The sequence below is a fragment of the Phoenix dactylifera genome, chromosome 5, assembly GCF_009389715.1.
Source record: "Phoenix dactylifera cultivar Barhee BC4 chromosome 5, palm_55x_up_171113_PBpolish2nd_filt_p, whole genome shotgun sequence".
NCBI lineage: Eukaryota > Viridiplantae > Streptophyta > Magnoliopsida > Arecales > Arecaceae > Phoenix > Phoenix dactylifera.
Window position 1 is genome coordinate 4,900,688 of NC_052396.1, and position 21,426 is coordinate 4,922,113.

Here is a 21,426-nt window from a genome sequence, read left to right on the forward strand (position 1 = left end):
GGACGGAAAGGAGGTGCCGCGCCCCGTTTCGGTTAAAACCTTTTTAAAAAGAAAGAAACTTAAAAAGAGCAAAGAATTAATTTTTTTTTTGCTTTAAAAAAAGGGAAGAAAAAATCACACCCACGTAGTAGCTCTTACTAGGCCCTCTTTTCCACCAAAAAATGTTCGATATAGATAAAAATTTTGCTCATACCCTTCCGATCTATGAGTCATCTCACGTATGAGTACATCATCCAGCACCACCTCAGTACCAGCTGGACCGAAAGGCATTCGGTGCTCAATATTTAATCGACGTCCGCATGTTTTGAATCTGAACCGTACCGATAAAAATAAAGCTCGGTTCCAATTGCGCTGCGACCTTGGCGATTTTTTTGTTTTCTTTCGGGTGGGAAGGAATTCAAAACCTGCGAACCGTTCCAAGCTCGCTAAATTACGAGTCGCGTTTGCCCATATATTATTTACACAATAAAACAAATATATTAAATACACAAAATCAGAATGATCTCCACCATTGGAATCATTCAAAATACATGGAAACTTATATGCATACCCTCGACTTTTGTTGGTCCACGCGCTTCGTGCCCAGATCTCTCGCTGTTGATGAGAGCGCATCACGATTCATACAGTAAAGATGCTAGCAATTTTTTTTTTGGTAGTAAACGTACTGCATTTATTAGCTTATAAGTAAAATAATAAAAGGTCCGGGATAGTAATAGGAGGGAGCTAGGGAGGAACAGGGCATTTGCTACGCCCACGGACTTTTTCAGCTATTCAATGCCGTACCAAACGCTCATCTCTTCGTCCTCCTCCCTCGTTCCTTTCAACCCCTCCACCACCACCACCAGCACCACGACCACCACCTCCTCCTCTCCTCTCCCTCGCTGCCCTCTCCAATCCCTTCCTCATTTCGATTCCTCTCAGGTAAAGAGAAACTGATAAAAACCTCTCCTTTAGTTCTATGGGGAGTGAAGAGAAAGACGGAATCTCTCTCCCTCCCCCCCTCTTTTTTTATTCTCTTCTTTTAGATTTTTCTTCTCCCCTGCTTCTCTTGTATGTATATGTGCTGAGAGTTTTTGGTGGCGTGCAGGATAGAAGAATGGAGGAGGCGCTGAAGAGTAGTTTGAGGTGGGAGCCGTTGGTCCCCTCCGGCCAGCAGCACAACCAGGCCTTCCTCGCCGACGACCCGGCCTGGGCCGCCTTAGAGAGAGGCGGCAACCTACTAGGGGATGGGTTCTCGGTGGACGACCTCCTCGACCTCGGAGAATTCGCCGAGCCCGAGAAGGAAACAGAGGAGAAGCCGGTGACAGCAGCTGAGTCCGTGGAAGCGGAGGAGAACTCAAACTCCTCCGCGCTGTCCTTTGAACCACGGCCGCCTTCGGAGATTAGTCTTCCGATGAGTCCCCTGCCGTTAATGGTAAGAACAGAGGCCTAAAAAAAACGCCATCTTTTTTCTTGGGCTTTTGGGGGTTTTAACCGGGTTGGGTTTTGCTGACTCGCAGGCTCACGATGTGGATGAGTTGGAATGGGTTTCGCTCATCATGGACGACTCCCTCTCAGAGTTCCCGGCGTCGTGCTCCGGTGTCTTGCCGCCCTTTCCGCCGCCGATCCCTAAACCCCAGGCCGTGTTCCCGCCCGAGAACCGCCCAGCACCTTCGCTGAGCCCCACCGTCTGCGCCCTCTCCACCGAGGCCCTCGTCCCGGTCAAGGCCAAGCGCAGCAAACGCTCCCGCTCCGCCGGGGCCGTCTGGTCCCTCTCCGGCCTGCCCCCGATCGCCGACTCCTCCTCCTCCTCCACCACCACCACCACCACAACCACCACCTCATCCTCGTCTTCCTGCTCCTCCGCCTCGTCGTCCTTCGAGTCCTATCTCATCTACGACCCCACCGGCGCCGGCGTGTACAACCTCCTCGATGATAACCCGCTTCCGCCGCCCGCGCCGCCGTCCAAGAAGCAGAAAACGAAGAAGAGGGGCCGAAAGCCGAAGATGCCGCAGGCGGCGTCCGCGGCCGCGCCTGGCAGCTGTGAGAGGCGGTGCAGCCACTGCGGGGTCCAGAAGACGCCGCAGTGGCGTGCGGGGCCACTGGGGGCGAAGACTCTCTGCAACGCGTGCGGCGTCCGGTACAAGTCCGGCCGCCTCCTGCCAGAGTACCGGCCGGCGTGCAGCCCCACCTTCAACACAAACGTCCACTCTAACAGCCACCGCAAAGTCCTCGAGATGCGCCGGAAAAAGGAGGGCGACCTCCTTGTCGCCGCCGCCCCACCGGTCCCCTCCTTCTAACCGGTCCGGTTCGGCTATTCATTTTGAACCGCCCCCTTTTCATAATCGTTCTGTAACGGTCCTTTATGCAGAGGCTTAGATTTCCGTGTTCTGTAGCTTTTTATGAGGCTATAGGTAGTGCAATCTTTTAATTTATTTGTTGTATTTCACTTAGAAAACGTCGGTTTTGAGGGGAGTTGGGGGAATGGGGGATGGTATGGATGGGGAAGAGACGCAGGCATTACTAGATTTTAGGTCCTTAGTCTGGAATTGGATATCTAACTTGATGGCTTTCTTTTTTTTTAGTCAATGAGAGAGAGTTAGATATCAAAGGAGTAGTATGACATACTTGGTTTGGCATCATTTGTAATACATCCATTCCATATACATAGGTAGGGTTTATCCACATGGATGGGATATATGATAATTTTTATTTGTATCTGTTTTGCAGTTGATTAATGGGAGGATTTATCGAATCGAAATTGCTTTTTTTTCTCAGCGTTTTGCTCCACCGGCGCTTATAAGTTGTTTGCCCTTATAACATACGTAATCCCCCATGGATAATATTTGTTTGTAGTGATTTGGTGAAGCCATTTCAACCCAACTCCAACCAACCCCAACTCCCTATGCTTGTGCCGGCCGCCCACGCCAAATCCCATGCCCGTTGCATGATTTATCCTCTCGACCACTCTATCCTTTCTTCTCTCATAGGAAACCATGTTATGATATAGCCTTCATACCCGGCCAGGGTACTAGTTCTGTTCATTAGAAAGCAATCATCCGTTATTGTGTGTGCAAGGATTAGGTTTTGCATTGAAAATTGTTTTAAAAGCAGGCTTTATGGCACCTTGGATAAGGTTTTACTTGTATCTTAATGTATAATAATTTAGTGCCGACCTAGTGCATGGCAAAAATTTTAATCGTATGCTTCTTACTTAGAACAAGCATATTTGTACTATTTGGAACGTGACATCATGTGTAAGATGGTACCCTCATGAAATAATTTTACACCGCTGATGCGTACGCTCCGATTTCTCCTTCAAATATACGTCAGCCGAGTAGCTTTCTAGTTTAAAATTTCGGATGCAACGCTGGCATTGCTTTGTTTCATGGAAGTTTGGCTGGCTTCCATCCTATTAAGTGGCTGTCGAGTGGTGCCCATAGCAATATAGCAAGTTGGCTGCAGCAGCTTCCATTGGAATTGACGACGTGTATGGTATACCAGCACTTAGTTCGATATGGGTTAAACTAGTGGGGAAAGAGCAACAAAACGTGAACTCTTGTAACTACGTCATATCTTATCAAGTTTAAATTAACTGTGAACTCGGGAATACACACAAATGACTATATAAAGCGGTAGAATAAAAGATAATCCTGGTATAACTCGGAATTCTTTGCACTATTAGGAGCTTTAATCATTAGTTAACAGTGACATTTCTCTTTTTAGGGATGCGTGCTGTTCCTTAATGATAGGTTATGGCCGAAAGATGAGTACGGTGAGGTGATGGTGCCTCCCTCGCGCTTTCTTTTCTTCTTTCCAATTGGTTTCTTTAGGCTTTCACTTACTTTTGACCCTATTCCTCGTGTCAAACGGGACGGGTTAACGCTGAGCTTTTGGAATTTGGATGGCTGGCCCTGGCCTCGAAGCTTTAGTGGGATGGGTTGGAAGACGTGAGTGGAAACTTTCTGTACTCACACTCGCCGCACATATGAAAACTGTGTACTGCCCTAGCGAGAAGAATGGGGACGTTCCCATTCCCACCCTTCCCGTGTGACCCTGGGGAGCTTGCATATATAGGCTACGTATAGTTAGACAAAATATCCAAGTCTCCACGTTAGAAAAGGTATTGTTACTGTTTATGTAGCTGGTATCCACGAAAGCAGGTGTTATGGCCATGTTGCTTTGACTTGCTCGCAAATTTTGGACTTGTAATTCTGGGGATATTGCATTGTGCTCCGCGTCCCATGTCAAGTGCATTAGCTAATGCCTATCTACGTGGGCGCCATCATGGTAAAGTGTGTATATATATATATATATATATTCTGAAAAAAGGATAGTTAAAATTTTATGCATTGGCTCCAAACTGATATTCTAACCTTTTAATATGTATTTGACTATTCTTCCATATGGTTAAAAAAAACAGCCAAGGCAGCATGGTGTGAAAAGTCATGCAGGTGTGTATATTTAGTTTCATATTGGTCATGCATAATTATAAAAGGTCAATAAATCTAAATATACACCTAACACTAATTTCTGGTTAAATTTTGGACCATTACAAATGGCATCGAAGTAGATCCAGCTCATAGCTCAAACGAACTAGGAGACACTGTAGTACGGATTCTTTGAAGCTGATCATGGATAAACCATGATGTTTGTAACTGCATTTGATTGGATTTATGATTGGAATTGAACATTTATCATAGTAAGAATGTTAGAACTTAAACAAGCGAGTATGTGAGGATCTGCATAAGCATATATTTAGTCATGTATTGGCAATTATAGTGGCTTTATAGCTGAAACATGAATATACTAATTCACTCGCGCCTTTCCTGTTTCAAGTTTCATAGAAGGGGAACCTTCTTGTCATGGGTTTGCACAAGGTGGAAGGCTTATCCGGTCAACGTGGAACTAGTCCTAGTATCTCGTTGGATTTTTTGCGATGCGTCACCTTTTAAAAGTCCATGACAAGTAGCAAGACTATTGCGAATATATAATAAGAAAGCAGTCCAAATAGAAAAAAAAATGGTTAAAAAGAAAAAGAATTGCCAATAGAAGCTAGCGATCAGGAAGGATAGCGGAATCGCATACATATATACATACATACATATTTGGCCTTTTCATGGTACGTAGTATTTTAATTTCTATTTCAAGGAGCTAGGGTCCAGCTCTCTCATTCTCGCAGTTCCAAACCCCCACGCCCACGGTCTTTGACCTCATAAAAATCTCACATACTTCTCCCCGGGTCAAGCCATGGCGGTGCGCGTCCACAGTGCCAAAGACCAGTACAATATCTCGTGCACCGCACGGTCAATAGGTTTTCCACTGCAGCGAGGGCTCGGTCCCTCCATCCGAATTCGGAGCATTATCGTTGACTGTAGGAGGAGATAAATTGAGGACTCCGCAATTTTCGACAATTAACGATGGAGAAGGGGCGGTGGGGAAGGAGAGCACGAGGAGCGAGGGGCATCCCGTGGACCAAGACTCTCGAGCGTGAGGTGTTTGAAAGGGAGGGCCAGGAGAGGACGCCGGATGCCCGGTGGGACGGGGTCACGCGCAATCAACGCGCTGCTTTCTTTGGTGGCTCATGCCAACCCTTCCTACCTGCTGCGACTTGGAAAGGTCAAAATTTTGAATACGTAAGGAGGGTTTACTGATTCTTTTATATATGTATATGTGCTAGTGAGAAACAAAAATACACAAACAAAAGCGTATATAAAAGAAAAATATATTTATTATGTTTAATATAAAACTTTATCAAAATTTCACTTATCCACCTCAACCTTCAAATTTCGCTGGAGAGGTTTGAAACCCAAACCAATAGTCTAAGAATAATAGGATAAACTATCTCTGCAGGAGGGAGGGTATGAGGATCCAAGCATCCATATATTTGGTTCCACATTGATTATGCAGTCGATAGATTTTGAGTATTTATATATGATAAGAAACTTAGATAATATTTTCTAGCTAGTTTTTTTAAATGAGATTCTGAATTGTTACAAATCATATCGGAACGGACATGATTTATAGCCCATACGGATTAGGAGATGTTGCAGCACAAATCGATATGGTTGACTATAGGCTGATTGTGGAGTTTGCAATTGGATTTTTGATACCTGTGATTGGATCTGAATGGTTTGAATCATTAGCTCGGTGAGGATACTTGAACTTAAATAGGGGCAGTACGTGAGGATCCATACAAGCATATTTTTAGTCTCATATCGGTCAAGAACTAGAAAAATCTAACACCTTTCAGCTAGTTCTTTTGATAAGATCCCGAGTTGTTACTGAGGGCTACTTATAGTGCAAAATTCTAGCCATAATTTTATTATGGACAAAATTTTAGTCTCTTAGGGGAAAAAGAAGAGAGAGAAGGCATAAAAAACTTTGGAAAAATTTATCAAGAATGAAGAAGGTAAGACGAGAAAATAAGCATGAGGAAGATAAAACATAAACAAATGGCAACAACATTACAAGAAGTCAAGAACACGTGGCACCATTAATTTTTAGTTTTAAGAGTTTTTCTTGAAGTGGTCATACATAATTTATTTGTAACTATTATTTTCTTCAAAAAAAGTCATTATAACTACATAAACTTGAATTAATTCATTTATGAAAAAAATTGAAGGATCATTCAACTATTGGTAAGATAGCGGTTTGAAAGAAACCAACTAAATATGCTACAAATACTATACCATTGCTTAAAAGGCATCAGTACTGTTATTGCTAGCTTTTCATGTCACTAATTGTTCCGTGTTTAAATGATGTTTCTCCATAACAGACCAAGTAATGAAGATGGATACAGGCTCTAATATCATGTTAAATTCCAACCCAAATGCTTAAAATAGTAGGTGGATGGCTTACGGGTATATAAGACTAACTAGAGTTCCTATTCTATCTGATGTGGGACTATTCCTCAACGAAATGGATAAATGCGTGATAAGCTGATTGGTAGTTCATCTTCCAATGCTAACTAGTAAAGGCCTAATCTTTCTTAATTTAGGTAGTTCAATTTGTAGATGAGCATTTGTTATACAGTAAAAGGTAGCCATGCCCCAGCAACAGAGTAACGAGGGCCAAATGTAAACTAGGTAACAAGCTTTCTACTCCATCTGCGTCTGATTTTTTTGCAAACAACATCGTAGCATACACATCCACCCAAGTACTTGAAGCATCAAACCCATAAATTTCCATGTACCAAGGTTTCAAACCACCAAAGGCACGCACTGAAACACTAAAAAAAGCAAGCTTTTATCCAATTGAGAGATCCATCTTACTCAATCTAATGACAGTTGGCACTTTCTGTCTTCCTTGTTTTCTGGAAATATATCAGCCTTCTTGCATCAGGATTCAAGCCCTGGATCTCTTTCAAGCGAAGTGTGCCAATCACAGCTGAGGTGAGGCCCATCAGCAATCGACTTCTTATTTCGATCGACCCCATTTGATTCCATGTCGACCTTCATATCGAGGGTAATGGACAGGGCATCTTGTAAGAATTATTGCCATGCATGTCCAGAGTAGCATCATTAGCATAGCATGCAACTTGCCTTGTTACAATCAGAGCTTGTTCGCTTCGAACGAAGTTCAAGGGACCAACCATCTAAATGACTAGCTGTTGTGGAACTTTGAGATAAACTAATGGCGCTGAAAAAAATGCAATCAAAAAATGATGATGCCGCAAACTTAAAATTAAACAAAATCCTCGCATCTCCTCCATTTTTTCAAGATCTTATGATAGCAATTGGCTTTACATTAGAACAGTATTTACAAATAAAATTAAACAAAAAATTTTTCTTAATGTACCTTGCTGCATTTTATGTGCGAAAACATTTAAACAGATGCGCTCGACTAGAGTTCAGTCACACCACTCATCAAATCATTGTTTAAGTGCTAGCAAGCAAACCATGTAACATTTTTATGGCAATCGATTATATGTTTAAGTGGACAAAATGAATCCAGACTGAAGGCCCTAGGCAACAATGAACATACCAAAACAACCATTTACACCCATTGCTTAGCCTTTTGGCAGCTTGTGTCATCCGAAAAAAGCAGCTTAAACCGGCAGCTTGCTTCATTTTAAATAAGCTACCCAAACACCTTATGGTCTACGACTCTTCTACCCGTCACTTCAACATTGCCAAGCCATTTCTTTTATCTTCGGGCTGTAGAGTCAAGCCTACGAATATCACCAGGCTGAACAATAGCTGGTCTTGGATTGATTGATGATAATCAACTTTACTTGCTTCATAATCTAGTTAACATTGCAAAAGGAAATACAAGACGGCAATACTTCATCAGTAAACAAAATGGGCCGTCTTTAGAGGAAACTTCAAACTGAAGTAGAAGAAAACGAAAGAAAAAAAAAATAAAGAAAACAAAGATGCAACGTCAAGGTTTGCACACTTCAGACTTGTACTGTAGGCAGCTGTAGGCATAGAGAACTCAGTAGAAGCTTCAATATGGGAATCCATATTCTCCAATACCCGGCTAAAAAATTTGAGCGATTTTACTTGCAAGCACGCGTTCTCGTCTTTCAATGTATTCATAAGGGAACCAACCTGCTTTTCCTTTGCATTCACCTTCAGCCCAACCATTACCAGCCACCTGCGAATGATCATGAATAAACCAGATTTGTTACAGCATTTTAGTGAAACACATAAAAAGAATATTCCAATTTACACAGCAAGAATGTAGAAAAAATCCATAAAGTCGTTAAATTCACTTTATAACTATCTCATGCATTTGCAATGACTGTGTGATGCTGCTTTCTTGCACTAATAAAAGCATCAATTTTTCTGAATCATTCTTTTCTGAAGCAGCAGTTTGGTAACCTATTTTGACAATTGATTTGTTAGGGATTGTACCTTTAAGAATCTAGGAACTATAATGCATAGAGTAGAAGCTTAAATTTGGATAGAAATATGACAATATGACATTTACTACCGAGGTTTAAATATGGGTACTGAATCTTGTATAGTTTTCCATCGAACAGTACAGCATCAGTACGGTACTGATATTGATACATACCAAGAATAAGACCATCAAAAAGAATGAAAAGCTATCAATACCGACTGGTATGGTCGGTACATTTCGGCGTCCCAGAACCCGTATCGATACCAGTTTTGTGTCGGAACGTACTGTACCATACAAACCAGTGAGTTCTTTAAAAATCCTTGTTTTCCACTAATGTACAAAATAGAAAGGGACTTTACATCAGATACACTTATAGCAGTATATAGAAGAATTCAATGAAGAAATGGTTAAATAGAATTTTCCCATAATATGATTAAGGCAGGATATAATTTGCTTTACGTTTCAATGTAAGATTGTGACCATGGACTGATGTTAGCCATTTAATCCTGCAACTGCTCAAAATATGATGTAAGGAAACAAGTCTGATGGTCATATTTTAATGTTCGTTGCAGTATAGTACTAAAATCCATCTTAATAGTGAATTTTGGGTTTTATACTATCTATTGGCAGAGTCCCAGAGCCCTGCTTTGTTTACTTTTTAGATTTTGGGAAGAATCGACCACCACATCTATGGTACCCTCCGGTTGGGGGAAGGGGCTGTAGAAAAAAGAGTTAAGAAGAAATAATCATACTTTAGAAGAGCTAATTCTAAGGCTAATTTGTTGCATGGGTAACAGATGGAAATATTTAATAAAGAGCAAGAATCCACACTTGGTCTTCAGCAAATTGAAAAAGTACAGCAAACATAATTTGATGGGCATTACAAACAAAAGGGATACTTGCAACTATGCTACATGGACACTGGAACATGTCCATCTATAGGGGATTATTAAATGTCAGACCATTCTGATTCCTGGGAGTTTTTTCTTGCAATGCCTATATGGGTTTCGACTATATATGCCCAACATGCCCAAAATCAACCCTTCACAATAGGTCATGGACAAGTAAGCCAGCAGGTCCATCTGGAGTCCAAGAGTTGCTTAGAAGAGAGACTTAAGAAGCAGTCGATTTTGATACCATATGTTCTCCATTCGAAGGAAGGGTGTCAGTCACTTCTGATTCCTGAGAATTTTTCTTGCAGTGCAGATATGGTTTCAACTATATATGGCCAACAAGACCAAACCCAACCTTTGACACAGGGTCATAGACAAGTAACCTAACAGGTTCATTTGGAGTCCATGAGTTGCTTAGCAGATAGGATATACTAAAGCACAAGGTTGTGGGTGCAGGATTAGAATGAGAATTAAGAAATAGTCAATTTTGATATGTTATATTCTTTGTTGGAAGGAAGAAAGGAAGATTCTTGAGAATTATTTCTTGCAATGCAGATGTGAGTTTTGACCATATATGGCCAACATGCTCCAAACCAGCCTTTGACAATGGGTCATAGACAAGCTAGCAGGTTCATTTTGAGTCCGTAAGTTGCATAGCAGATAGGGTACTCTAAAGCACAAGAATGTGGGATTAGATTGAGAATTAAGGAGCAGTCATAGGTTATATTCTTTATTGGAAGGATGAAGGACGGACCAACCTTTGACAATGGTTCACAGACAAGCAAGCAGTTTCATTTGGAGTTCATGAGTTGCCTAGCAGATACAATAAACTAAAGCACAAGAATGTGGAATTAGATAGAGATTTAAGAAACAGTCAATGCTGATACTTCACATTGTATGTTGGGATGAATGAAGAAAAGAATGAATGAATATTAATGGATGGATGTATGCAGCTGCAGCAGTAATATAGTCAAATAATTTTCATTATCAGCTATCATACCACCATTATAATAGTCATCATGCATATATGTTGGTGTTAAAAACATTATGTATATGGAGAAATAGAGCTGAATCAAAACTGTTATAAGAGCCATTTCAATCAGTAAAATGTTTTTGCAACACCCATATGCACTTTCTGACTCTACTACAAGAATTCAAGTCCTCGAAACCAAGTGTTTGTTGCAGCTATCCATAACATCTCGTTTATCCATCATTTTATCCTCCACCAGCAGGCTTTTCTGCTTCGCAAGTAACACTTTACATGTCATAATGAAAAAGTTTGCTTAATATTCTCCAATTGGACATGATGGAAGTATGAAACTGCTGTGGCGTAGCTTATTAACTATGTTATCAAGGAACAAAGTAGTGGATTTATCGGTCAGAACATGACTTAATCAAGCATTACAAGTAGGGTATAATTACCTTTCTTACAACAACATAGTCCCCAACTGACAAGTTAAGTTCCACATCTGTCTCAGCCTGATATGAATGTATAACCTGCAGAGCAAAGCACAATATGGAGCATAAATTAAATAAAAAAACTATGACAGGATACCGACAACCCAACAATTTCAATAAAAGAAAAGCTATTAATCACCTCTGCTAAAAAGTATTCCACATTTTCAGCTGATCCATCAACTGTTGGGGTAGAAAACATTCCATTGGCTTCTTCATAAGATGGGGGTGGTGGCATAGAGTTTTCCATGACTGGATTTGGAGATGCTTCAATTCTTTGACGCTCTGATACCATCTGTTCAAATCATTACATTAACAATGTAATAAGTTTATATATTGCATTTGCAAATATTTGCAATGAAAAATTTATTGCTTTGACAAACAAAAATGTCATTATCACATACCTCTCCTTCAAGTTGATCAAGGATGTATAGGATTCTCTGATGGAAAGTTCGTTCTGACTCAACCTTCAGTGCATAAAGGAAAATTATTACTGAAGTTCCACATCTAGCATACTTATGTCATGAAAAGAAACGTTACATAACAAATTAATGAGTAGAAGGTGAAGAATAAAGATAATACCATTGCAATAAGCCTCTGTAAAGTTAACCTTTGTTGTTGGGCTTCAACAGCAGTCATTGTTGCAACAGCTTCCTTACCCAGTATTGCCATATGTGACTTTAACTCTTCCAGCTTAGCCTCAGCAGATTCTAACTTTGATATATTATCGATATTGCCAGCGGTTTCTCTTACTTTTATTTGACGCTTCGAAACTTCAATAGCCTGTGAGAGAATTTAAAATAGATATTCTCACAAAATTGCTGCAGGATATAACAATTTATGGTGTTATGAAAATTTAAATAGCTGGAACCATTCTAATTTGGAAGAGTTACAGCAAGGACCAGGTGGTGGATAAACGGCTGGGATGGTGGAGGCATGCTGAATAAAAATCCAAGGTCCCACACATGCATGAAAAAGCAGCCACTCAAGCACCTAACTGAGGCCTTCAGCCACTCTATGTAGGGTCTAGCCACCACATGACCCCTATAGCAGTTGCACAAGCTACATGCATAGGCCTAGGTGGCCCAAATGGGTTAGGTCAGCCAAAGATATAATCTCTTTCTCTCTCTCTCTCTCATGGTAGCAACTATATTGCATATACATAGTGTCAGCCTCCTATAGAGGTTATCCATAGTCAGAACACCCCACCCCCAATCTCTCATTGGTTCCCACAGGAAAGCATGTTTTTCAATATCCGACTAAGATTATTGCATCAATTGTAGATATAATTTGTCACATGCTAGTTACTAGTCAGCATTGTCATGCACCACTCATATATCCTCAAAAGAAAAAAAAAAACAACTAATCTGTATCCTTAATCTACCCTTTTTTATTAGTTCTGATATGTTTCTAGGATTATAGTTAATTTTATATATTAAGTGATTTCATTTTATCATAAGATAACTATTAGGGACCTGCTAACATAAATGCCATCCCCTGGTTATCTACATACCAATAGCTACCTTCAGGAATACTGAATTCCCAAATCAAAAAAGAAAAGGGGGAGAACAGTAGGTGACAGTTGTAATGTGCCTGAAAGGCTGGCAGCGATCATGAGTTTAGAACTAAACAATAATGGATAGAGACAAAGAATCCAACTTATTAGACATGGTTATAGCTAAAATCTTCAATGCAGGGTGTCCCACAGTTCAGCACTCCCAACCTAATACATTAGAACCCACCTCTGAACTGAACCAATCTTAGGGCAGGAGTTGTAAAAATCATGTATCAATCATTTTTAAAAATACAGACACTAAATTAACAGAACCAAGAAGATAAAGCATTCAAATGTTAGCAACAATTGTAGTAACAACTAATTTTACATTCTATGGCTCTAAGGCACAGAGCTCTTTATCTTTTCAAAATGCACCTACTGCCTACCATCAGCATCCGTTATTTGTTCAACCTACGTAGATGAATAGTAGACATGAAGATATAATGAAGTTACTTTACAGGCTAGAGTATGATTTAGAGATGACCAAGAAAATAATTTCTGATAGAAAACAGCTTTAAAGGACCCTTCTGCAGTAAACTCAGTTAGTGAGAAAGGTGATAGGATCAATTTAGAATACCACTAGAATAGCACCCTAGGCAACTTCAAATAATACCTGAGCTTCAGCTTCTTGACGCATTTTGTCATATCTCTGGGCAAGGTGTCGAGCATCCTCCAAAGGAGCACCCATTACCATTGCTCTTAATGGTTCTGCAACCTAGCCAGACAAGGTTTGGGAATGCTAGATTAGTTAGTGGTAATAGAATATTACTAGCAAAGAACAAATAGTACAAGAAAGATATTCTACTAGCAAAGAAGACAATTTGTTTAGATGCAATAGAATACCTTTCTTTTGCAATTTGTTTAGATGCAATAGAATAGCCAATGGTTTGTATAGAAGACAATTTCTTAGATCATTGTATTTTTTTCATTTGATCATTGTATTGTAATGGCTATTATTCCAATGTCTTTAAGAAGCATTACAAGTTAAGCATTCTCGTCTTCTACAAATTACAATTTAATTTATTCCAATAATTTCAGGAATTTGCAAATCCAACAAGTGGCAACTGGGATGTCTTATTGTGTTGGTGGGACCATGACCCATTTAATGTCTAGAACTTTTGACCCTAATTACACAATGTTGCCAGACTTCATCTAGTGGTTCAACCATTCCTTTACTTTATTTGGATGAATTATTATGGAAATGATCCATGTCATATGCAGCCTATCATGGGGCAGTTTGCAACAAAAGTCCAATATATAAAAGCTGGGTTTCTTATGTTATTTTCCAGGTTTGAGGTTGCCTGTATTCCACATAAGTATTTGTCCTCACAGCTTAAGTATATTATTGACTAAATATTTTGCCTTTGCTAGGCAAACAGTCTGAAGAGCTCCTACAGTGATTGAGCTTCATATCTGTACTATCATTATACTAAGAAACCAAGTATCTCCTCCACATATGAGCACCACTCACCCCATGACTAAAGCTACTGTCATCTTCAACGAATACACTTCACTTAGTTCAATTCTTACTCTGACGGAGAGAAACGAAAGAAGAGATAATAGAAATGCTTTTATGAGAAATCAGAGACATCCACGCTTCTTCTTGGTGCACTGCACATGTCCAATGCTAGGGAACCTTTAACCAAGTAGCTGTGGTACTTCGGCAATCATCTGGTTTACAGTTAGGTTTCAGCAAATGCCATGCGTGCTGCACCAGATTTTTGTTTTGTAATCCATCATTTCGGCTTCAACTTTGGACCGATCTAGTGATGTCACTAATTATCATTTCAACATTAACTATCGTGCCTTCATGCGAGATTCTCATTCTTAGCATGCAAAATGCTAAGCACCAAATCATGAGCGACCATGGGCAACACCACTAAGATTATTCACCTGCCACTCTGTGATAAAGTGGTAGTTAACAAATACATAATTATGATATACTTAGCTTAAAATCATTAAATTGTAGGAATAAGCACCAACAAATTTTTCAGATATAGGACTGCACGGTCCAAAGTTATAGACAACATCTTTAAGGAGATTACCAAGAGAAGTAGAAACTGCAGACATTAGGATATGCTTCTTGGATAAGGAAGATGTCAGATCAGCAGATTGTTTGGTGGGATCAGGATCTTCTATTTTAGAGAATACTTTTAAGTGGGTAAATTCCAAAGAGAAATAGAGGTATGCTCACAGAATAGCTTATTTGACGAGTCATTTGGAATTGATGAAACAAAAGCAGATATAGTTGAAGTGACTAACGTTGCCGAACCTGAACCCAGCGGCTAGGCCCGTATCGAGCCAAGCCAAAAGCAAATCGGGGCAATTTGGCCGTTCCGGTCGGTTCAGTTTATAAAAATCGAATTGATAGGCTGTTCTCTCGCTCCCGCGACTGCCCTAGATCTCTCTCCCCTCTTTGATGCTGACTGACGTTATTCGGGGCATCCGACTGCCACCGTCGATGAGGTAAGCCCTCTCTCCCCCCGCCCTCCTTCCCTGTCCCTCTCCGTAAACCCTCCCTCTCCTTCTCCCCCTCCCCTCTCTCCGTAAACCCTTCCTTTCCTTCTCCCCCTTCCCTCTCTCTCTCTGTAAACCCTCCCTCTCCCTCCCTGCCTCCCTCTCTCTCTTTCTCCCTCTCCTCCCTCTCCATAAACCCTCCTCTCTCCCCCTCTCTCTCCTCTCCCTCCCTCCTTACTTCCTCCCTCTCCATAAGCCCCTCCTTCCTCCCTCTCTTTCTACCTCTCCCCCCTCTCCCTGGTTCGGTACATCTCGGATTGGTATGGTATATACCAGTACTGTACCGAATCAGTCGTCAGCTAGTATGACCCCCAATACTGATCGGGTGAACCTTAGAAGTGACTATGGGAAGAAGTTCTTGCAGTTTTATATAATACCCTTAAGCTGAAGAGGATATCATAAATCATTTAAGTTGAAGGCATGTTTCATTTATATATGAAGCTAGACTCACGAAGGAACAAACAAAAAGTCATTATACAGAGAATACATATTATCTTTTAGCACAGCATATATGATGTTTTAAGAGGAAAATATATCTTATGAGGGAAGAAAAAAGCCTCCAGCACATTTGGTATAAAAGGAAAAACAAAATATAAAATAGGTAAAATATAAGTTAAAATTGTCTAATAATAGTGTAATCAGATGACTTGAGCACTGCACAAGTTGCATGATTCAGCTTATGTAGATGGACTACAAAGAACAAGGAAGATAAAATAGAAGTTTCTGGAGTCTGATTGTAGCTACAAGAGTACAAGTTTCTTGCATTCAATACTCTTTTAATTCCTCAGATCTATGTTCAGAGCTAGATTAGCAGAATAGCAGCATGATGAATCTACTGGGATAGGGAATGGTTGCCAGACCTGGGTACCAAAGGCTTTTAAAAGATTTCCGCGCTCTTTTTCTATTTGAGAACGAGCCCTTGAATAACTTATAGCAGCTTTTGAAAGCGTATTGCCGCTGGTGCAGGTGTTTTCAACACCATATTTTCTACTATCTTCAGACAACTTATTACCTGCAAAATATGATTTTCGGTAGAACGATCACCAAAATTAAAATAGTATGGGGTAAAAGGATTGCCTGCAAAATATAACTTTCAATAAAAAGATGGCAATGTATAAAAGGGGAACAAAACCCACAAATTAACAAGGATACCTATTTCAACTTGTTTAGATCCCGTGACAATGTAACCTTCCACACCGCGAACAATGTCCCTTTGAAAATGCTGAAAAGATATCATTGAAGTATTTTCAGAAAATTTACATCAAAAAAAAAGAAGGAAAAAATTTCACGGAAAAGAACTGTAATAAAACAAATCAACAGAAAGCAAAAGGATGCAAACCTTGGCCGCACGGGTTGATATGTAAAGCTTCTCTAACTTTTGATGTTGCTGAAGTTCTGCCTCATCTGTAATTACACTATCAGAACTTCCATGTCCGCTAGCACCAAATTGCTTGAGAACTGCCTGTAATCATAGCAGTCAAAGAGACCTTGATGTTACTTGGAATCATAACTATGAACCATGAGAGATTCTCTCTGACAATTCAGAAAGATCAAGTGAATAGCCAGGGCATTTGTGGTTAAGATAGAAAAGGGGATGCATATCTTTGGCTTGGTTTTCTATTTACATAAATAGGTCTCCAAACGGTTCCCCATCTGACAAACTTGTGGCAATTGGAGGAGATCATTCTGTTGGAAGTCTCTACGGCTGTATGTCTTTACACTTCATGAGAAAATTTATCAAAAATAAGATGGTTAAATGATGATTTCATCTTGGTTCCCTAATGTGCAAAAAATTGATTGGAGAGGAAATCGGTAAGCTGGAAATAAGAGACGAAAAACGTGTTTTATTGTAATATGAAAGTCTCTGTAGGATGAAGTCAAGGTCTTCATCGTGATGAGCTCATGGGGAGAAAAAGGTCGTAGGTGTCTTATTCTCAAAAGCTATGGCACTCATACACATAACCTTGATTTTATTAAGAATGATATCTTAGTATTTATGAGTCCATGTTTGTAATGAACCGGTTAAGAAACTTCCCATCAGGGTGCAGGATTGCTTGTCAAGAGGTGCCAAGAGATGGAGCACTCAACACCTAATGGCATTCACCTCTTTCCCCAGCACGGACATTGATATCTTATCAGTATGCAAGTTTTAACAATGTTTTACATTAAAATAAATACACAAGGCAGACTGATCTCCAAAAATTTTGTTAAATCTAACAAAGTTGTATCAATAAGAAGAATTTCGTTATTTCTTTTTTGTATTTTCAGAACCATTAGGTACATTGATCATTGCTCAGCTCTGTTAACCATTTGAGAAGCATGCTCAATAAAATAATCATAAGTGATCAGAATGCTTCCTATCAAAGCATATTATCCTTGATAGTTTTTCAGTTATTCCTCGTTCATGAATACTACAAACTACAGATATCAGAAAAGGACCTACAATTGCTTAACAAAGAGATCTTTGGGGTTATATAATTGCAGCTTCAAAGAATGTTGGTCATGGCACTGTTTATACCACAGACTATGACTAACCTGAAGTCATCCCTTTGTTCTTGTAAATTGCTAACCAAGTAATTGGTGAATGATATGTATTAGGTTTCACGAAGATTAGTATTGTAGAGTTTTGGATGTAAGATCAAAGAGATTCCTACGATTTGTTCAGGATACAGATGTAAGGTGGAAAAAAGCATAGAAAGCATAGCAAAGAGCTCCACTGCTGTCAGTCTTGACAAAAAGCTCTCCTCATTAGAAAGTGAATTTCTCCCATTTGTTGGCAACCAATTCTTCAAAGGCTCTCCTTCCGTTCTTCCCAGTTACACCATAGTCATGTTGATACCTGTATTCCAGGAGGAGTGTCTAAAATTTGAATTTGTGAGGCAAAGTTCTTTTAAGGGAATAGAAAGTCAGGTGCTGAAGCTTTTCCTCTTGACAAATAGAAACTTGTCTGCATTCAAAGGGCCCTAAAATGGCTAGCATCAAGTTTTATGGGTGATATGAAAGCTGCAATGCTCAAGAAATTGGTTTGGCCCCTAGGTAAAAATACACACCACTTTGGGGAACAATTATTCATACCAAGTACTACGACAACAGCAAAGAAGAGAACATAACCGCATGACAAAATGGCATGAAACATACACTCTTGCTGTTTGTACAGAATTAAATTTGAAGTGGGGCTGTTGCTAACTGGCTGGCATTTATGTGGGATCTTGGATTTGACATTCTCTATTGGAAGCTTTGGTGAAAAGCAAAATTTTTGGCTTATGTTGTGTTTTCCTATTTCAGTTTGAGTTCTCTTACAAGTCTAGTAGCAGTTTTGATGTTTCATTCTTATTTCTTGTAAAGCAAGTTTTTTTTTTCTGGGATTGATTTGTAGGGCTATCACTAGCATAGATTTGCGCTCCTACTTTGAGTTGATTAGCATTAATGCCTTGTTTTATTTATAGTTTAGGTCAAGTAAACTCTATAGCCATTAGGATTAAGACGGCCAAAGCTCTAGATGTCCATCCACAGGGGGTTCCACATGTACCTAACTTTTACAAATATTTTACTTTTTTTATTTCTTTCTTTAAGCAGTTCTTCTAATAAAGCTGTTATTAACCTTTGTTATATAGTGGCAACTTTACTTCAATTTTACATTGTGAACTTTTAAAGGCACAAGGAACAAATGAAAAGCTGTACAATGACACCCCTAGACATTTTGAATTTGATGCAGCAAGGATAGCAATGACTTCTGATTCAAAAAGCCATAACTCTTATAGTTCTATGTGAGATGTAAATTTGTTTTGGTGGTGCACATTGACAAATTAATCCTATCTTGTGTCCTATCTTTTCAATTTTTTTGAAATTTTTCTTCACTTCTTAATCATTAGCAAACCAATCTTACCATCATTCTTTTGCTCTCCTAAATGTCATCCATGTGTTCGCCTGTCCCTCGTTTCTATCAGAATAAGTATTGTACAAGGATTCCATATCATGTGACATTCTCTTGAGAAAGGTCATGCATATTCTGCTAGCAGAGCTTGGTTGAAAGATCAAAAGGTGATACATGCTAGCAAGGTGAATATAAACTTTCATGCTCCAAGGCTGAAAAGATCATGCTGAGACCAACATAAATAAAGAGCTTTCATGGAAAAAAGGAAAAAACTAAATACAAACAGAAACTTTCTTGGTTCTTTTATGAACACAATGGAGACTAAGAGCCAAAAAGAGGATGTCATGCATGTTGTAGTTTGCAGAGAAGAACGATGGAATGTTGCGATGAAAGAAAGCAAGCAAGAATAAAAGTTAGGCTGTCCAAAAGAAGATGTCATGAAAGAAGCAGTACCGATGAAGAAGACATTTCTTGGTAAAAGGGAATTTAAAATGTCAGAGTGGTTATTAAAAATGAGGCTATCGACATCAAATATACTATGGTAATGCAAGATAAAGGAAGAGGAAACCAATATGTGTTTCATCTTATGATAAAGTTGTCCTTAAAGAAGTTTATGATATGGAAGATGAGATTCTTCAAGATACAAATAAAATTGAAGGAATCAATAAGCTAAAATGCCATCATTTCAAGTTGAACCGCTGTAGCGATTATGGCATCAAATTTTGAAAATTCAAGACACCTACCCATCACAGGAGTGATGTTACCTTGATTGCTGTTTCGGTAAATTCATAAATTAAGTCCAAAGAGTGAAAACTGACATGCATGCATACATCATCAATTCCATAAGGCAAGGTTTATTGTCTTGCCTGGCAATGTTCATGCTGTCAAATTCATGAGTGACACAAATTGGTACGAAATTGTGAGATGGGAAGATTGCATCACGAAGAACCTAAAACCAGGATAAGTTCTTGTCAAGTAAAAAAAGCAAATGGTGCTAGAGGTTCTCTTAGCTCAAATACGAGAGGGAACTGAAATGGAGGAACAAAGGGTCGAGCAGCGTACTCAAATATGAGTACAGAGAAAGCAAAGCAAATGTTTCTCCAGTCAGTGAGAATACCAGATGAAATGAGTACCAAAGGGTTGCGATCTCTATCGCAACAATACCAATTGAGAGATGCCACCAAAGACACATTGTCCTCAGGCCTGAATGAACACAGACAGTAGAAATTGGCTCCCCCAAACCAACAACTTGAGCGTATTACTCAGCAAGCATTGCAATCATAGTAACAATTGGACATCAAGAATTTGTGAAAGAAATAAATCCATCAAGCTCACATCCCTGTCCTGATACATCAAAACATCCAGATCGCAGTCATGCTTTAACTAAACATCAAAAAGCTGTGCAAGAACTGCCCTTGCTGCATCAAATCCGCTTCGAAACAACCAAATCGGACGAAATCAGACTGAAATCGAAGCCAAAAATATACGCAACCTCTGAAGACATAGATGCATCAAGTAAGGTGAGGAGAGGGGGGAGGGGAGGGGGAGATGGGACAGAAAACGAGGGGGCACCTGCTGCTGCCTCGCGACCTGCTCCCTGAGCCGCGTGGCCTGCTTCCTTATCGCCTCCATTTCCGGCCGGCGAACGCCAACCAAGAACCCGGCGGGCGGGCGGGCGGGCGGGCGGGCGGGCGTGCGGGCGATTGGTCGGAGCTGCCGAAAGAGAGAAAGAAAACGGGTCGGTGAGGAGATCTGAAAAGTTACATACAAACAGGGGCAAGGGTCTCCATGTTGTTGCCGTTGGGTTTGGAGCTGTCGAAGAAATGTGAATCCGCGTCGGGTAATTTATTAGGGTGCATTCTATTTTAGGGTTAAATCGAAACTTTTGTGCAGGCTGGCGGAGAAAACACCGCTTCACGGGCCCCATCCTAAACAAGAAGTCCAAAAGAGAGAGGCCCAGTCCATGTTAATATACTATGAGCCTATGACTATAGATTACGCCCGTCCCTGACTGAGCTAAAGGTTAATGATGGAGGAGAGGGAGGGATCCGAACACCCACTCCTGAGCAATATATGGTGGCAGGTGAGGGAGTGTGATGCCTTTTAGGCCGTGTATGTTTATCGCGAGGCGAACATGGCTGCTGACTGTGTCGCCTCCTATGCTGCTCATTATTCTGACGAGTTCATTTGGACTCAGAGTTCCATTGTCCCTCCTCCTTTGAGTTATCTTCTTTCTTTTGACACGGTATTTATACACGTTTAGTGTGAGCAGCCGATGTACCAAAAAAAAAAAAATGATGCTA

At 40.1% G+C, this 21,426-nt stretch overlaps 2 protein-coding genes across 4 annotated transcripts; one reads left to right on the top strand and one right to left on the bottom strand.

Annotated features, from left to right (window-relative positions):
- Positions 1 to 721: 721 nt before the first annotated feature.
- On the top strand, positions 722 to 2,749 carry LOC103712198 (GATA transcription factor 5). The gene is made up of 3 exons (XM_008798659.3): positions 722 to 921; positions 1,088 to 1,414; positions 1,500 to 2,749. Exons 1-3 carry the CDS (start codon positions 775 to 777, stop codon positions 2,277 to 2,279), a joined length of 1,254 nt encoding a protein of 417 aa, XP_008796881.2. The 5' UTR covers positions 722 to 774; the 3' UTR covers positions 2,280 to 2,749.
- A 5,408-nt stretch (positions 2,750 to 8,157) lies between these two features.
- LOC103712197 (SH3 domain-containing protein 2-like) lies at positions 8,158 to 20,951 on the bottom strand. 3 transcript variants are annotated; one of them, XM_039126588.1, is made up of 11 exons: positions 20,696 to 20,951; positions 17,904 to 18,088; positions 16,589 to 16,711; positions 16,402 to 16,471; positions 16,110 to 16,261; positions 13,346 to 13,447; positions 11,760 to 11,960; positions 11,582 to 11,644; positions 11,320 to 11,472; positions 11,145 to 11,219; positions 8,158 to 8,580 (listed from the first exon to the last, which is right to left on the bottom strand). In XM_039126588.1, the coding sequence occupies exons 2-11, from the start codon at positions 17,949 to 17,951 to the stop codon at positions 8,464 to 8,466; spliced, it is 1,104 nt and encodes a 367-aa protein (XP_038982516.1). In that variant the 5' UTR covers positions 17,952 to 18,088; positions 20,696 to 20,951; the 3' UTR covers positions 8,158 to 8,463. The 3 variants fall into 3 exon arrangements, with proteins under 3 accessions (XP_038982516.1, XP_008796880.1, XP_038982515.1); XM_008798658.3 differs by lacking the exon at positions 17,904 to 18,088 and having other exon boundaries at positions 20,696 to 20,950; XM_039126587.1 differs by lacking the exons at positions 17,904 to 18,088; positions 20,696 to 20,951 and adding an exon at positions 20,241 to 20,386.
- Between the last annotated feature and the right edge of the window lie 475 nt (positions 20,952 to 21,426).

Bases quoted from the DNA above. Each gene is read 5' to 3' on its own strand.
- LOC103712198 (XM_008798659.3), top strand. From the start codon at position 775: ATGCCGTACCAAACGCTCATCTCTTCGTCCTCCTCCCTCGTTCCTTTC. The intron at 922-1,087 runs GTAAAGAGAAAC...GGTGGCGTGCAG, and splicing joins CTCATTTCGATTCCTCTCAG to GATAGAAGAATGGAGGAGGC. The intron at 1,415-1,499 runs GTAAGAACAGAG...GCTGACTCGCAG, and splicing joins TGAGTCCCCTGCCGTTAATG to GCTCACGATGTGGATGAGTT.
- LOC103712197 (XM_039126587.1), bottom strand. From the start codon at position 20,315: ATGTGTCTTTGGTGGCATCTCTCAATTGGTATTGTTGCGATAGAGATC. The intron at 11,961-13,345 runs GTATTATTTGAA...ATTCTCTCACAG, and splicing joins GTCAAGAAGCTGAAGCTCAG to GCTATTGAAGTTTCGAAGCG. The intron at 11,473-11,581 runs GTATGTGATAAT...TGATTTGAACAG, and splicing joins TTGATCAACTTGAAGGAGAG to ATGGTATCAGAGCGTCAAAG.